Below are 17,825 nucleotides of genomic sequence, written 5' to 3'. Positions count from 1 at the left end.
TTATGTTGCACAAAGATAAATATAAACATCATATAGCTCCTGTTGCAATAGACTATATCCATTTTTGTTGGAGTGAATCCTTAATAGGACTCCATGCTAATGGCATGACTGGAGGTTAACTAGCATCTTTGATCAAATCCATGAATCAACCAAGTACAGTGAAGCCATGATCCCTTTAAGTAAGCCATGTTGTCAGTAGTCAATCTATCAATGCACATCTAATCTACCAATAATCCATACAAGAACACCTGCCATTTTTGAAATGGTGGAAACGATTTTTGTCCCTCACTATGATTTTACGATCATAAACCTTTGAAATAAGCTTTGAAACATCATGGAAATCTCGACACACACGAAGGTTCTTCACGATCCTAATATATAGTGTCCTCTGGAGCCAAATGTAAGAACCCAAAAGCAATGGCAAGCTTCTCGCTGTGAATGGATAGAACATGTTCATTCTCCTCCTCTTCTATGTCAAACAATACTTGCACTGTATCAGGCGAGTACCCTAGCATGCTTCTCAGCTTTGTAGAGATCTCTGGCCACTTTCTGTGGATGTTGTATGACTCGGGGTGCGACTTGTGACCCGATAAGAAACGGTGCATATTCCCATTCAGTTCTATCAGGTTCACCCCTGGAACCTTAGTGACCCCTTCAGTTTTCATCTGTTTCCTCACCTTTCTAGCATCATCCCATCTTTTTGCAGCAACATATATATATGTTTAATAGGAGTACATAGCATCATCCCATCCCATCTTTTTCTATGCCAAGCAAAAAAAAAAAAAGCTGTTATTGTCAAAAATATAAATAAGTCACGTTTTCATGAACTCTACATTATATATGACATCATAAAATGGTAAGGTAGAAATATAATGTGATCGAAACTATTATCGGCCACTATGGTGAGGTTGGATGTTGACAAGGTAGCACATATCCCTAAGCATGAACTCACTAGTTTAGTTGACATTGCTTGAATGGGGAAATTGAAAAATGTTTGGGAGATTGCAAAATGGGAAAAATTTGAATAAGGATTTTTACAAATTTGAATGTTAAAAATGGAGGTTTTTTACAAATTTGACTTAGGGGCAAATTTGTTAATATATAAAATACCAACGTCTCTTATACAAAAATTTGACAGAGTAGACCCTGTTTCTACCCCTTAAGAAAGTTCTTGGCTCCTCCACTTCTCTTTAGACTTTGGTATTTCTCCATGACCAATATTTTCATGGAAAACCGAGCTTACGTCATTATTTTTTACTAATAATTTTAGCTCAAGGACAAATCGGGTTGACGTCATCATATATATGTAAATTCAAATTTCAAACATATATACATTTGTATTTACATAAGAAAATTTCAATTTATATAAAATATGTAAATTTGAATTTACATTGCTGATCTCATCTCATGCTTTTGGACTTATGGCGAAATTCAAACTCAAATCGACTTGGGGGCGAAATTTTTTGGAGAGGGTGGAGCAACACGTACTAGCTGAAGGCTGAACCATCATACCCTTACGTGGTCTTGAACATTGAATATTCGCACCGTATAATTTGTCACAGTTTCTCTAACCACAACCTTACACGTCACTAAGACCTCCACGTGTAACAAACCCATTCGTTCCAACACTCTGTAGTACGTGGCACAACTGAAAATTCTTAAAAACCGAAGACTTGAACAAAAAACAGAAACAAAATAAAAAGTGAAGTAAACACAAAAGAGAACAAATCTAACATTAAAAAATTGATCAAACCAGATCGATTAATCGTGGCTTCTTCACCGCATCAAAACCTCTCTCGTAGAAAACAACAACAACAACAACAACAACAACCTTCTCCCCCTCAAACCCCTACTCGTATTGTGTACAAGAAATCAACTGGTCTTCCATTTTGGCAGCAAACTTGGTTCATTCTTTTCCTCCTCTTTATGGCCATCTCATTCTTTGCTCTAGCTATCGTTCTTTCTTTCACCAGCTTCGGCTTCGACGAGTTTTCTCCCTCGTCAGCTTCAGCCGCGGCTCAAGAAGGCGTAGAGGTATAATTACAAATATATCCTTCCTCTCACTTAAATTTAATATCTAATATTTGGTTTGGTTGTTTTAATAATAAACAGATTACGTATGGGTCAGTTATTAAATTGATGCATGAGAAAACAAAAGTGAGACTCCATTCCCATGACGTTCCGTACGGGTCCGGTAGTGGGCAACAATCTGTTACTGGCTTTCCTAATGTCGATGACTCCAATAGCTATTGGGTAAATATATTGTGCGGCATTTTTTTTTTTTTTGCTCATTTATTTTTTGAAGATTTGTAACTTTTCTTTTTGTTTAGATTGTTAGGCCACAGCCTGATATGTCTGCGAAACAAGGGGATGCTATTACTAGTGGAAGTATTGTTAGGTTGCAACATATGAGGACCCGACGATGGCTTCATAGCCACTTGCATGCATCACCCATTTCTGGGAATCTCGAGGTTAGTCACTACTTATTGGTTTTATATTTTATGGACGTAATGTGACTTGACTAGAACATAGATTGTGTACTTACCATTGTGAATTTTTAGTAGAATATATGTATAAGCTTATTGTGGTGTGTCTGGTTGCACAATTCAACTTTATCTTGGTTGACCTGCTTTCTTGTGGACACTTGGAAATTTTACACCTTCAAAAATTGACATGGAGTTCTCCCCTCCTTCCATTTGTAATTTCCCCTAGTCCTACTTGCACTTCAGAGTGGTTAAAATGTTGTTCTGTAGCCCTATTTCATGAAAATTGTCTATTAAAAATCCGCAAGGGAAAGATTCCTTTGTGCAGTAGAAAACGTCCCTATGTATTAACAATGTTGATGCATAAAATTAAGAAATGGCACATTAGCTTGCTAAGATCTCTTGCTTGTCATGAATATTTATATATTCAGGTTTTTAGTCGTGTCTGTAAGTTTTGGAGGGGGTGAGGGGGAGGTTGGGGTTTACCAAAATGTGTTGGTTTGGAGGTTAACTAGGTTCCAGGTCTCTTCAAGACAGATAAATTTATTGAAACCATTATAAACTTGGACATGCTTGCTGAAAAATGTATAATTGGTCAGTGCTAAGTGCTAACCATGTATTTATCGAACTCTGGCACATGTCTTCACATGCTAGTTTGAATGCTTTGTAAGATATAAGTAGTGAGTTCAGAAATTGAAAATGACACATTGGATAGTGGTCCTTCTTCCTACATCCCTATTTGTCCTTAAGGCCTAGCCACTGCCTCAGCTAACAAATCTTGACCATCCTTATACTCGTGTTTATGACTGGAAAAACATATGTAGAGCTCAGGAAATGAATTTTTGGAACTCTTATGAGTTACAATGTTATGCGTAGAAATTATTTTACAAATAGTTTGTGCAGTCCAACTTTAATATTGTTTTATTTTAAACTTGGTGCCCAGTTTGGATTCACTATCAATTAGGAATCCTTCAGGCATCCATTGTTACTAACTAAAGCCGTCGTCGTTGTTCTTGTTTAGTTGCATTTGCACAGGTTTTCCATAGTACCTTTTTTTCTAGAGTGCTTGGTTTTCAATCCTTAAGAATGGACCGCAACCTAATATAGAAACATGTTTGTTGTAACAATGTCAATTGCCTTGAGTTACAATTTGGCAGTTTCCTTGTCTTTCTGTCCTCTCTTTATCTTCTTTACTTCTTTTCTCACCGACACCAAATTCTCTCTCTCCCTCTCCCACACACACACGCTTTGTTTCTCTTTCCTCTTGTCGAGTTATTACCTCAATGTGAACAATTGGAAGTATCATGTGAACCTTCCATGAAACGTTCATAATCACACTCAACCATTCATGTTTGATTCGTTCAGATTGTCCAGGAAAAACTAATGGATGTAAAGAAAATGGTGATCCATAAGAGTCCGCCTAGGCCCGGGACTGTTACTTTTTTCTTTCCTTTTTTTTCATCTACACATTCTAGATATAACAAACTTTGTAGGTGAGCAACTATCGGTGCAGCCTTTGGAGGGAATCTTTGTATCAAAAACACTCTCCTGATATATCATGCAAAAGGTGTGGGTAGGAGGCCTAAACTGCCCCTTCTAATTTAGAACACGGATATTCCTTCTAAAGTATTTATTTTTTTTAGTTGGAGGATGGATGTTGATTTATAATCTCGTATCACCGCTAAGCTGCCAATATGACCCCTAAAACAATTGTCTATTTCTATCACTATCTATAAGCATGTTATTGTGGCTTGATGTTTTACAAACGGATGCCTTATTGATAAGAGAAATGTTTTAAAACGTATAGATGCAACAAAACAAAAACAACACATGCACAATTGATAAGAGAAAAAGTCGTTAAAGAAGGGGATTAAATAAATGTATAGACTACGCAAAACAACAAAAACAAAAACAACACATGCACAATATAATCACATACCATGAAAGCATTTGATTGTGTTATAGGAAGACCATAGGAAAAGTAAAAATTATAGTGTTGTTAATGGAGATGAAAGTTTTGGGAGGAAAGAGAGAAAAAAATGATACGACCATAGTTAGTTTCTGCCTTGTATCACTCTATATATATAAGAAAATATCGGAGTTCTACATAATAGAATCTTTCTAAGATGTTCAGGTTGGGGGATGTCATTAAATCATATTATCAATATCAGAGTTATACATGATAGAAATTTCCTAAAATAATGCGTCCCCTCGGGAGATGTCCTCTTAGAACTCAACAGGAATGAATCAAGATAAGATTGGAAAAGTTTTGAGCTTTTTATGATCAAATGTGTTAATGGTAGAAAGTAGGGCTTGGGAGTTCCTAAATCCTGTGATAATTTACAAAATAATGCCTTTTTGTTTACTAGACTTATGTACTGTTTAGGTCAATTTAGTTTGTAGTTGGTTTTAGAAAAGAAAAAAGCAATAAATGTCGACCTCCAATGGACGTTAGCTGGAGCTATTGGTTCTCCTGCTACTTGAGGTTACTGTGTCATACTCATACAGAATAGCTCACCTAACAAAGATATGCCTCCTTGAGGCTACAACCTAGAGCCAAAAAAAATTATAATAATATTAACACGTGTGAAAGACCTCGCAACAAGTTTTGGACTGTGGATGTATGAATTAGACTAGTTTGCACAGAATTAACGTGGGATGAAGTTATAAGAAACGGTTAATATAAGAGGCGTCCAGCAACAGAAATCAAATGATGGTTTACTCTGCACATCATTTATATTTCAAAGAAGATGACCAAAATTAAATTAACGTGGGGTGAGGTTGTTAAGAAAAGGTTTCAAGAGGTATATTATATGTGAGATGGTTTGAAACAGAACTTATTGGAAAGAATGAACTTATCTGTTCGACCCATCAAAGGAATATGATGATGGTGATGTCTAACGGGAAAGAGGCTATTGTGAATTGTCTAATCATTTGATGCCCCTTCTCTGTTGAGATTTGGGAGCAATCCCACTCTTCCTCTTCTTTCAACAAGCCATATTACTGGACCTGTATATTGGCAATACGTTTCGGTCTAAGTTACATTGACACGAATACATGTGTCTGTATCTGATAGTGGTACTAACTGTCTGACACGGCGAAATATCAAAAGCTGAGGTATATCACATACTATATGTGTTTGTGTCGTGTCACAAACACGTGTATACATATCTGACACAGTTTTTTTTTATAATATGGCGTGTCCATGTAAAATAGGTTTCAGTTGATTCCTATAATGATATTTTTCCAATACATCAGCTGATATTATTCTTTCTGCTAAAGATTTGCGACTGCTTCCAGCAGCAGTGTTTTGGCAAGTTTTAAGAACTATAAAGATGCATTTTTTCTTATTTATATTTGTTGATGTAAATATAAGCGGGTTTATCTTGATTAACAAGGCGAATATAAACTTTACACGGTATTAGTGGTGATGAACTTTATGGGTTGATTGGATATCATAGGACATGTTCAGTGATTATATATTTCTGGATTCTTCTTTCAATTGAATATGCTTTGTAAGGTGATTTTGTATTTCTTTTAAAGACAGATTGTTCTCAGCTGGTTCGATTGAATTCCGTGTGGTGAGGTTCTTGCTCACCTAATAGTTTTTCTCTATTTTAAGTTATTCCTAGCTAATGAAGTCCTTCATTCATCACCGCATGGGGGGTGGGTTGTCAATTACATGGTTAGAGAAATTGTTTTCAGCAACGCGAGAACAAGTAAATTGGCCTTTAATGTACTTGTTAGAGAACACAAAATATGATGTGATACACAACCTAATTGGGTTTAGAGACGGCATTTTTGTAATGATGTTCTCTTGTTTATCTTAATTTACTGGCTGTGAGCTTCTTTTACTTTTTCGTTGTTGGATTTTTTTCTTCAATATGTAACTTGCAGCAAGTTTTATGCAGGTGAGCTGCTTTGGAGATGATGGTAACTCTGATACTGGGGATTATTGGAGGTGAGGAGCTCGTTGCCTCAAACTATCTCTTACATGTGTTTCTCTGACATGGTTTCATCTTATGTGTGCACTTTTTAGGCTTCAGATAGAGGGAAGTGGGAAAACTTGGAGACAAGACCAAAGGATCAGACTGCAACACATTGACACTACTGGTTATTTGCACAGTCATGACAAGAAATACTCCAGAATAGCTGGGGGTCAGCAAGAGGTAAGTAAATGTCATTTGATATCTGTAAATGGTAATGCTAGGAAAGATTAAACTAGACAATACTAAGGAAAACCAGTAAGGGACCAAGGGTGAAGAAGAAGAATAAAGATATATTGGTGGAGGAAAGACTTATAGAGTTGCATTATCTCTCGACTATCTATTTATAAATACTAAATACATGGGTGTCAAGATATCCAATACAATAATAATGCCTACTTAGCACATTTATAGAGCATGTGATAATACTACATCAAATCTTTCCTTATTCTCACAATACATAAATCTTACCTAATAACATAATATTTCTTAACAGTATCTGTGAAGCATTTCCACCATTGTGTCTGACCTTCCACTTCAAAGCTAAGATCAATTAAACTGTAACTGTGGGCTTGTGTGCAGATTTGTGGAGTTCGTGACAAGCGTCCTGATAATGTGTGGTTGGCAGCGGAAGGGGTTTACCTTCCAGTTTCTGAAACCAAGTAGATTTGGCTCTCTTAGCTTGAAGTAATTGGGTTTTTTGTATCATGCTTGTATCTCTTCTGAGTTAAAAGAAGAATCATCACTTATGGCCAGTCATGTTCATACTGATTGTGCGTGTTCATTTAGGACTTGTGCGCACCTTTTCATCTCACAAAAATATGTTGATGTTTATTATATTCTGCATTGCCAACTACTTGTTCTGCACTGTTATTCTCATTATCAGGAACATTCGTATATATGAGAGAAACCTATCGAAAAAAATACCTCTGCTTGATATCCTACCATGCAATGTAGCATAAGGACTCTTTAGAAGTTTTTTTCAATGTTAACTGTGAAATTATCTTAATATTATTATCAACGTCGTTTTTGTTGCTGTTATGACCACCACCACCCTAACTGTGGTCTGTGTGTAAATTCAGAGTTCTCAAACCATGTGCCTTCTACTCCAATTAGCTCAATTCATTGCAGATTCATTCTTTGGAAGATATGCGCAAAATTTTTCTAGAACGATGTCCTAGCTCGCTTAGTTGGTAATGATCGGCTATCTTGACACCCCTGGAAATTTCTCTAATACGGTAGTCGAGCATTGTTGTCAGAACTTTGACGACATTTTGGCTTTAGAGAGTTTAGTCTATTCAAAATTTCAAATGTTGGCGACGTATCACTCAATGTACCTCAGTTTCAGTTGGACGAAAAACACATACACATGTAAGGAGTGACGGATTTATGATGGCATAAACTATAGTGATCAAGTTCTTCTTCTAAGATCAATTATAAATTGAATAGGTTTGGATTGAATTGAGAATCAAGAAGAAGTAAAACTTAAGCTTTTGTATTAATTAGTAATGGCGGTTACAAAGTTGCGAAGAAGTAAAACTTAAGTTTTTGTATTAATCAGTAATGGCGGTTACAAAGTTGCTCAAACTCTCTCTCTATTGCTTTGGTTTTATAAGTTTTTCTGGAATGAATCGAATGAATCTTCTTTTTCCTGATCATCGCTTTATATAGTCCTTCAGCTATAGTGGAGTCCAATCCTATTCTGACGCGTGTCCATTCCCATTCTTCTCATTCATTCTTCCCGCTTGTTTTTGTAACACATGAACTTATATACAAGATATCGACAATCATGTCAATATCTCGAATTATTTACGATATTCGGGCTGAAATATCGAGTTGACGATATTTGCCCACGACATCGCCCCTCTCTCGAAACTTTCAAATTTCGATCTCGAAAATTTGAATGTTTTGAGAAACAACCAGGAAAAACCAAAAATTCAATCTAAAATACTCAAATTCAAAATTCAAATTATCAAGCGGTTATTGTTGGAACAGAAAAGTCACATCAAAATATCGAATATAAAAACTCGTCTTCACTTTCTCTCTCTTCACTTATTCGCAAAAAACTCAAAATATTCAAACTCCACCACCATTAACAAACCTGAAAAGCTTCGATTTGGAATTACTCACTGTCCTCTTCACCATATTTTCCTGCAAATTTGACAGGTTAGTTAGAAAAAAACTTTAATATGCTTATTTGCTATCATAATCGTTTTTCTTTTTATTTGTTTATCCTTAATATCGCGTCTGTTCCTCTTCTCAAATTAAGAGGGTTAGGGTTAGGGTTTGAACTTGAACGTTTTATCTGTACAACCACTATACTAACTAGATTTTTGAATTATATATTTTAATCTGTTTTAGTATGACCAGGAGAAAAACTTGTGTTAATTTTAGGCGAACCATCTCGAAAAGATCCTGGCTTCGACGTCAAGAATATATGCTTTTGAGACAAACATTATCACCTCGAAACTCGTCATTGTCACCACGAAATCTCTATATGTGTATAATAAATAATATAATATACAATTGTACTGAATATAGCGATAGTAGTATCGATGAAGGATATAATTATAATAAAAAATTTATTGTTTCTAGTGATATCGATATGCCAAGTGAAGGTATCGAGTCTGAAGATAGAATTAGTTCTTCTTCCTCAGCCTCGACATCACAAAGGACTGATATTGATGAACTAGAATGGCGCCTAACGTATCTTGTTGCTGGCCTAGCATGCCACCCTTTCGAGACTGTGACCTCGGAATCGGAGCATAAAATTATGGAAGATTACATCATATGGAGTGGTGGTTTGAATCCTCACTTCCCAAAAAGACCAAACTTAGAAGTAGTTAGAGCTGCATACCAGATACCAGATACCAGATACTGTCACTCTTTGACACTATGCTGGATGTAAGAGAGGGACCAGATGCCAAAGTGGTGATGCCCAGTTAATCATCATCACTATTAGGCAACTAGCTACTGGTTTGTGACTCCCCTTAATTTACCTCGATTGTGAGGTATTGAACCATTTGAACATCTCTTATGGCAAAGGCATGGGCAATTTTTGGAGATTGATGTACATTTGTAACTACTATAATGTTCATCTTGAACCCGATATGTGGAGATCCCAAAAAATCCGGCTTGTCGATATTCAGACCCATTATACCTTTATCGAACGTCTTGAAAAATTCAAAAATGGTCCAACTGAGCCTAGTGGCTATTTTTATCCCAAGAAATGGAGTAACCGACATGGCACCATAAGAGTGAATTGAGATAGTGACTTTAGATGACCACTCTATCCTCTCATCATATCTGGTTAATGGGAGTCATCCACATCTATCGATGTTTCTTCCTTGGTACACTGTGTGTTTAATTTTGGAGGTACGTTAACTATGGCATCTCTAAAAAGCTTTCGACACTCCATCTCGGACCTTTTATTTGATTGGCCTATACTTGTGCCATTGTTTCAGTACTAAGATCTACCACTTCGAGAGGTCGTGGAGAGTCTATTAGAGTAATGGAGCTTCTGAAAGGCACTGACGAAGAAATAACTGCTAGAACTGGTGCTGATAAATATGGAAAATCCAGTCTCAAATGTCGTCTTACAAGAGGTCGACAATTATATTGCTCCTTTATATATCTTAAAGAGTAATGTGCTCAAGATCCTTCACCTCCCCAAACTGTTGTACCTTCCCAAGCTGCTCCATGTTCATTACAGTCTTGTTCTTATGAAAAAGGATTTAGAAAAAATTTTAATTCTTCTGAATTGCCTGATAACACTCCTCGATGTTATTTTGATTATATAATTAATGACTTTATTATGACTGAAGATCTTTTTCCCAAAATCAAACAAGAAGTTCCAGACTTCTATAATTATCCACTTTTGCAAGATGTGTTTGATCACCACTGCTTATTGTACACAGATATGGCATCTCACATCCCTCGTGGACAAGATAAATCAACTAGCAAGTTTCTTACCTCGAAAAAATCAACAGGAGGTAGTTCCTCCTAGGTTCCCAAGACTCCCACTCCTTCCAAAGAAAAACATGCCGATACTCGCCCTCTTCAAAAGAAAAGAAAAGAACCATCGACCACTGAAGTGTTACATACTGCGGAGGTGTCCAAGATTTCGAGGACTTCAAACTCTGTTGCACTTGCCTCTATGCCTTTTAAATCTTCAACTGCCCCAGCCACTGTTCATGCCACTGGTCCATTAACTGTGTATGCTTCTTCTTCATCTGAAGTTTTTGTGCCAGATCTTGTTCTTCATAATAAAAAGAGGTTCTAAAATCTTTTTCTTTATTTTATGATCCTCCGACATCTGGACTCAGAGAAGCTCTCGTTCTGAACACGATTCTTCCTCGAGATCGATCAGCGATGGCTGAAATTCCAATTTCTGAATGATTTCAAATTTTGTGTACTTCGCTCGAAAAAGTATGTATATACCTTTTGCCTTGATTTTATAACTGTTTGACCTTTATTTACAATGCACCCTTCTGCTGTATTCTTGATTTCAGGCTAAAGTTGCTGCTGTTAGTCAGTTTGAGAACGAGATGGCTTCCTTCCACCATTTCATGGAAGAAAATGCCAAATTAAAGAAAGACAATGAACACCTCCAACACTCTTTTGAAGAGGAAAAAAGAAAACATGCTCTCACCATCATTAAAAACTAGATGTTTCCGAAACAGCTCGACAAACTGCTAATGCCGAACTGAAGACTTTTGTTGATGAGAATACTTTATTGATTGATAGACTGAAACTCTCTTATGTAGAGATGGAGGTGAAACTTGAGAAAGAAAGAAATGATTTTGAGAAAGAGAAAACTGAGCTCGTGGCCCAAATAACCCGGGCTGATACCGAACTAGCTGAAGCTGATGAAAACATGAATTATTGTGTCTCTACCATGAAGAGCTTCAAACAATATCTTCCTCCAGATGTTATTGATCAGTATCACCTTAATTCTGATGATGAGAATGCTATTCCTTTTGAATCTGCTGTTAATATGGATGATAAACGTAAAAACATAATACTAGATTTCTATAACCTATTCTTACGTTATCAATTATTTATTTCCTACTCTTACATATATATTAATGTAATATATAGAGTATGGAATCGTTCTACTCTTAACTCTCTAGACTTAAACGAATTCAACTAATCAAACACAAGGAAATAGTAGTGAGAGCAATATTTATGGATGCGAATTTATACTACGAAACTAAATATATATATGAATTTAACTTATACTAATTTATTTAAAGCAATTGAATAAGACTTGAATAAAATATGGAGAAGAATAGAGAGAGATTGAAATCCACTTTAATTAATACTTAACATGCTAGCATAGAGTTTGTTGCGAAACCTTAATATTTACATTCAAACACATGGTTCAAACATAAAAATTAGACCTTTAATGATCCTTAATCAATTATGGTATCTCTAGTCATAACTAATAGCATGAGAGAAAGTTTGTTTTCCATTCTCATGACAAAACTCACTATTCTCTAGTTTAAATTAAACTATTCTTATTTCAAGTCAAGAAAAACCTAAACTTGAAGTTCTAACAAACAATTCTATACTAACAAATCAAGTCCTCATTAAAGTTTCATTCAAACCCTCTCTAATTGAGGTTTAGTTTTGATTCATGGGACTATCATGAATAAAAGAATGAGAAGAAGACATAAGAGAAAGAGAAGCAATTGAATTGAATAATAATAATAATAATAATAACTTGGGTATTTTAATGGAGGTTTTATGGAGGCTACAATTATAAACCCTAATTAAACTTAACTAAGTGGGAGAGAGAGAGAACTAATTTATTCTAACTAATGGGAGGGAGAGAGAATAGAGTTTTGCTTTAATCCTCTTTATATAGGAGAGGGTTAGGTTTACAATTTCGTGCATGGGCTTTGGAGCTGTGTTATGGGCCACTAAATCAAGCTCAAAACCTAATTACTTAAGTCCAAAGAGGGTTTTTTTGATAAAGTTTATTGTAATACCCTTTTTGTCTACTTTTGCAACTCTGATTGGGTCATGGCTTGAATCATTAAAAATTTCTTTTCGAGCCAGTCGTTTTAACATATAATAGGCCCAATTCCGAGGTATGAGTCCAAAGATACGACCTGCGAAAGTTCTGTTGATTTTTATGTTCTTTTTTTACATACCCGGGTTGATTTTGACTTTTCAGCTTTGATTAGGCTTTAAAAAGGTTTTTTCTCCTTGAAATTTGGGCTTTAACCATAGAACTTCTCTAGTAAGCAATTTGACTCTTTTCTCTTGCAAAAGTGATGTATTTATTCACATAATTGATTCCAAGACCTGAAATACACAAAAACACATAAACATTACCAACTCTTATTTATTATAAACATAATTGGCCTAAATGTAATACTATTAAGGGGTTGAAAGTACAGTTTTGGGCTCTTATCAAACCACCCCCAAACAATATTTTGCTTGTCCTCCAGCAAATATCTGAAATTAAAATAAGTGGCCAAAAATGTATTCCTAACTACACTCGTTTTGCTGAGTGCGACTACGTTGACCATATGTAATAAGGCCTTAAACCACTAAGAATTTCGTAGTGGACGAGTTATAGCCTCGTTAGAGTTTTCTAGAGAAGGTACTCACAAAGTTTATTTATACTACAACGACTAAGAAATAAAATTAATTTTCCCCTAATTTATCTCATATATCTATACATCTAACTAGCATTTAAACAAAGATCATCAATCTAACTCCTAAATTAATATATACATAATAATCAAATTATCTTAAGATAAATAACTATACAATGAACTATGCTATGAAATGCAATGGCAGGTCTTTTTTTGAAACTTTTGGGTAGCGTGCCTGAGTAGGTTCTCATAAGGAATGTGTCAAGACACATAACACTCGGATTTTTCCACTCAAGTTTGCTAACTCCAGTGTGCAGTGGGCACACGTTTCCTCACAATCTCAATGAAAATCTAAGAAAGCTGAGGTTGATCAAATACATCTATCACTTACTATCACACAAACCTATTCCTAATTGAGCTAGATGTCTTTATTAGGTGATACGGGGCGTAGGTATTGGTTAAAGAAAGAAGGAAATGGATATTCAAAAAGATAAGTCTGAGATAATAGGGTCTTCAAAATATATAACTAGAGAAAACCTTGTTCTTACTATATTAGTTCCTCCCGTTATGGGGATAACATGAAATAATAAATAGCGCTTGGGACATAAGCAGACTCTAAGTGAAATAAAATAATATCATACATTCACAAATCAAACATGTGCATATCGTGGCTCCTATAGGATTAGCTTCCAAAATTCAGCAAAATAGTGAAATTTCACGAAATTAAGGTACCTAAATACATTATGCATCAATATTTTGATATTTATACATGCAATTTTAATACGTAAATGTACAATGTGCTAAAATTAAATATACCACCCCCAAACAATTTGGGAAAAGGGGGTTCATGAAATAATTCAATAACACAATTAAATTACATAATTAACTAACCTAGACTCTAGTGGAGTAAACATGACAGGCAAAAAGTGGCAAAATTTTTTGAAATGAAAGACCAAAATATGCCACCCCCAAACAAAATTTGAAAACATTTTTTAAATTTGAAAATTTTTGTTTGGCATATACTCCCGAAAGGTGGTATTGTACAAAAACTTGGGTTTTTTAAAGTCTGATTCCCTAGACTTACTAATATATGTTTATGCTTTTAATTTTTTAATTTTTATATGTTTGATTTTTGAAAAACAAAATTACGACGAAAAAAAAAATGAAAATGAAACTCACTCCATAGAGAAACATTACTCAAATAATGAGAAAAAGTGCAAGAGATGAATGCGTGAGTTACATGAAAGGTGCATTCCCATGAAATATGAAATGAAATGGAGTACACCAAAGAATAAGATGAGTATTTTAAAGTCAGATACTCGAGACTTTATCTAAAGTATATTAAAATGTAATTTACCATATATCAATAATCTAAATATATAGTTGTGAATCTTTCCATAAATAATTATCACAGAAAGCACCCCCAAACATAATTAAGCACCAAGATTTTTTATGACGTGGCTTAAATAAATGGGAGTGAAGTCTAATAGACCTAGAATGTAACCTAGCATGCAATTTCTTCTTTTTCCTGCAATGAAAGGGTGACCAAGTGAATGATCGTGAGAAATTGGGTTTTGGAAGATATGTGGGATATGGATAAGTTTTGAAAAGGTATGGTTGTATTGTCTCACATCAAAAAATGAAGGGATTTGGTGGCTTGTCCTTGGGTATTATGTCTGTATTAGGAGGGTTTAGAAAATCATGAAGCACAGGAAAGGTGGAGGGCAGGGAACACTCGTGATGGAAGGTGAATGACTGATAGGATAATGTGAGGCGGGTGAATGGTGCTTAACTAGAGTTATCAATTCTAGATCATCATAGGCCTGGAGATATGCAAGACATTCCTCAATAAGTGGTTTAGAAGAATCACTAGGATAGAGGGTGAACAATTCTTCTTCCGTCATGGTATTAAGGGATAAATGGATGTTAATGGGAGGGGACTCGGGAGGTGGCAAAGAAGGGTTGCAAAATAGTCGAAGGAAATCTTCCTTGATTTCATCTATGTTCAGGGAGTCGAAATTATGATCTTTGTCTTCTTCCCTAAAAGGGGTATCGACTAAGGTGGGGACTAAGGCGTCAGTTGTATTAGTGTGAGAGAAAAAACTCTATGGATTTCAGTTCTCCTTCTACAGGCATACCTAGTTGTCCCTATTTTTGTCTAAACATGTTAACTTCCACAGAAAGATTTCCAAAAGAAAGAGTCATTGAGTCATCCCGATAATTGATTTGGGCATTGGCAGTTGCCAAGAAAGGACGCCCTAAGATGATGGGAATGGAATCATGAGCAACTTCTGTGTTGAGAATAACAAAGTCAGCTGGATTGTAAAAGTCTTGAACTTTAACGAGAATGTTTTCAACAAACAATTGGCTAACTGCAAAGTCATCTTGGTTGGTTTAAGTTCATGGAGACCTAGCTGTTTATATAAATAAAATAGGAGTAAGTTAACATTCGCCCCCAGGTCTAATAAAGCAGTTGTTATGAAGGTATCGCCTAAGGTGCATTGTACAGTAGGACGACCAGGGTCCTTGTAACGCCCATATTTAAAATACATATTTATTTATTTATTTATTTATTTATTTATTAATTAAATTATTTATTTAAAAATCGGTTGGATTGGATTTGGATATGTGGGCCTGTTTTCTGGGCCCGAGTCTGTGTTGGGCTTGGGTTTCAGACCCAAATATATAAACACATTGTTCTAGAGAATATGGTTCTTGGAGAATAAAAAAAAATGATAAAAATGGAGGCAGACATAAAAATTGGATTGCTGGAAGGTGGAGCGCGACGATTCGGACTATGAGGAATTCGTCGAGCTGTTAGTTAAGGTGAGTAGTTAGTTTTTCTACTTCACCGTGATACAAAAAAATTCTTGTCCCATGTTTTCTTTCAATTAAATTCGCCATTATCTTTGGCTGTTGTTGAACTGTTAAAACTAGGTAAGGTTAGTATACCATTTTAAGTAGTTATTAAACCGCCCGAAACTACGGAAGGGGGTGTTAAGAGGCGCATTGCTTCCCAAACTAACTTTGTATTGAACTCGTTTTACTGTTGTGCGTGGGTGGTTTTGTTTTGGGTTGTATGATGTCGGGGGGAGTAAGGGATTGTAGGTTTGGCTATTGAGGTTTGATTGGGTGGCCTGTTGGAGTTTTGACGGAGATGTTAATGGCGTCCTGTTTATGGCTGTTTGAACTCGTTTTTATGTTGTTGTGGGTTTGTATTGTTGGAGGTTAGTGGGGGATGGAATACGGTGGTCGGTTATGGATTGAGTCCAGAAGTGTGGTTGGGGGTGTGAGTAGAGCTTGGTGGAAGCTCCAAGACTTGTTAATGGCGGCTTGCCCAAACACCGCTGAAAAAAGCTTATTAAAACGGTTTTGGTTGATTTTGTGGGTTGTTGAGGTATGTTTGAATGTTGGAATTTGGATGGGGGCTGTTGAAAGGTGGTGGAAGCCATTAATGGCGGTCGGAATATTCTAGATCTAGTTTTGGGTGAAGTTTGAATTGAATGAATTGAGGATTTCGCATTTATTAAAGTGGTAGGGGTTTTCGCAGGGGTTAAAACCGATTGGTTGAATTGGGTGGTCGATTGGAATCTTGTGGTGGTCGATTTTGGTGGTGGTGGAGGAGAGAAACTGTTGGAGAAGATGAACAGTAATTCGGTTTGGGCTTGGGCTTAATCGGTTGGGCCGGTTCTATTTCTTGCTGGGCCAAATTCTAATTATTTGTCTTGGGCCGAAATGTTTTGTTAGTTGGGCCGAAATGTTTTAGTTTTGGTTGGGGCCTAGCTTGTTTAGTTGGTTGGGCCGAAATCCAATTTTCTGTTTTGGGCCGATATTAATCTTTTGAGTTGGGCCGGTTCTATTTCTTGTTGGGGGCCAGTTTTAATTGCTTTTCTTTGGACTAGTTTCAAGTTAGTTTTGGGGCCGGTCCATATAACTTAAAATAGATCTAATTGGGTATTTAAATGTTTAGACTTTCGGGTTCTAAGGTTTGGGCTTGGCCAGTTGGGTCCGAACCATTACCTTGGTCATGAGCCCATGAGCCATGCACATTGACCTTAGCCATGAACCATGGCTATGACCCTGAACCTGTTGAACATAGAAACGATAGTTTGACTTCGACCATGATGTGTTGACTTTGATTTTGACTTTGACCGTTGATTTTGACCTTTGACCATTGACTGTGGAATGTTGACTTTTTCCAGTTTTTCACATATTTAAGAATATGGACAAATATAGTAATAAAATATTGTTTAAAATTATATAACGTTGTTTGTCATTATCTAATTATGATTTGACGTGAATAGTGTGTAAAGCATATATATATTGGGCTTTGATTGTGGACTGTGGACTGTTTAATTGTGCTACATTTTATGTTGTAAATTATATGGACAAATCAAATGCTAAAATACTGTGGAAGCTTGTATAAATTTGGTGGTCATTATCTAATTAAGATTTGACGTTGATATTGTGACCTTATATAATATGTTGGGATATATATATATTAAATGCAATAGTTGTGGAGAAATAAATGTATAGACACTCCATTATTTTATCTGTGAGATGCCAGTAGAGTATTTGTGGATATTTCCCACGGGAGTGTGGCGTAGTGCAATAAGGTAATTGACCTGCACGTGATATAGTGGAATGATTATGAGTCATAAAGGTATGACACCTGAATAAATTACGCAACGAAAATCCTAGAACCTGACTACCACAACTCATGTGATTTGCCCTGTGTGGGCGTATGT

General features: G+C 35.9%; 1 protein-coding gene across 1 annotated transcript; it reads left to right on the top strand.

The window, feature by feature from the left end:
• Positions 1-1,681: 1,681 nt before the first annotated feature.
• Positions 1,682-7,325, top strand: SDF2 (stromal cell-derived factor 2-like protein precursor). Its single transcript, XM_086602006.1, has 6 exons — positions 1,682-2,034; positions 2,113-2,253; positions 2,331-2,471; positions 6,395-6,444; positions 6,523-6,652; positions 7,052-7,325. The coding sequence occupies exons 1-6, from the start codon at positions 1,927-1,929 to the stop codon at positions 7,133-7,135; spliced, it is 654 nt and encodes a 217-aa protein (XP_086458132.1). The 5' UTR covers positions 1,682-1,926; the 3' UTR covers positions 7,136-7,325.
• The last annotated feature ends 10,500 nt before the right edge of the window (positions 7,326-17,825 follow it).

Source organism: Coptis chinensis, chromosome 3 (genome assembly GCF_015680905.1).
Source record: "Coptis chinensis isolate HL-2020 chromosome 3, ASM1568090v1, whole genome shotgun sequence".
Taxonomy (NCBI): Eukaryota; Viridiplantae; Streptophyta; class Magnoliopsida; order Ranunculales; family Ranunculaceae; genus Coptis; species Coptis chinensis.
This window is presented reverse-complemented; position numbering and strand designations above follow the sequence as displayed.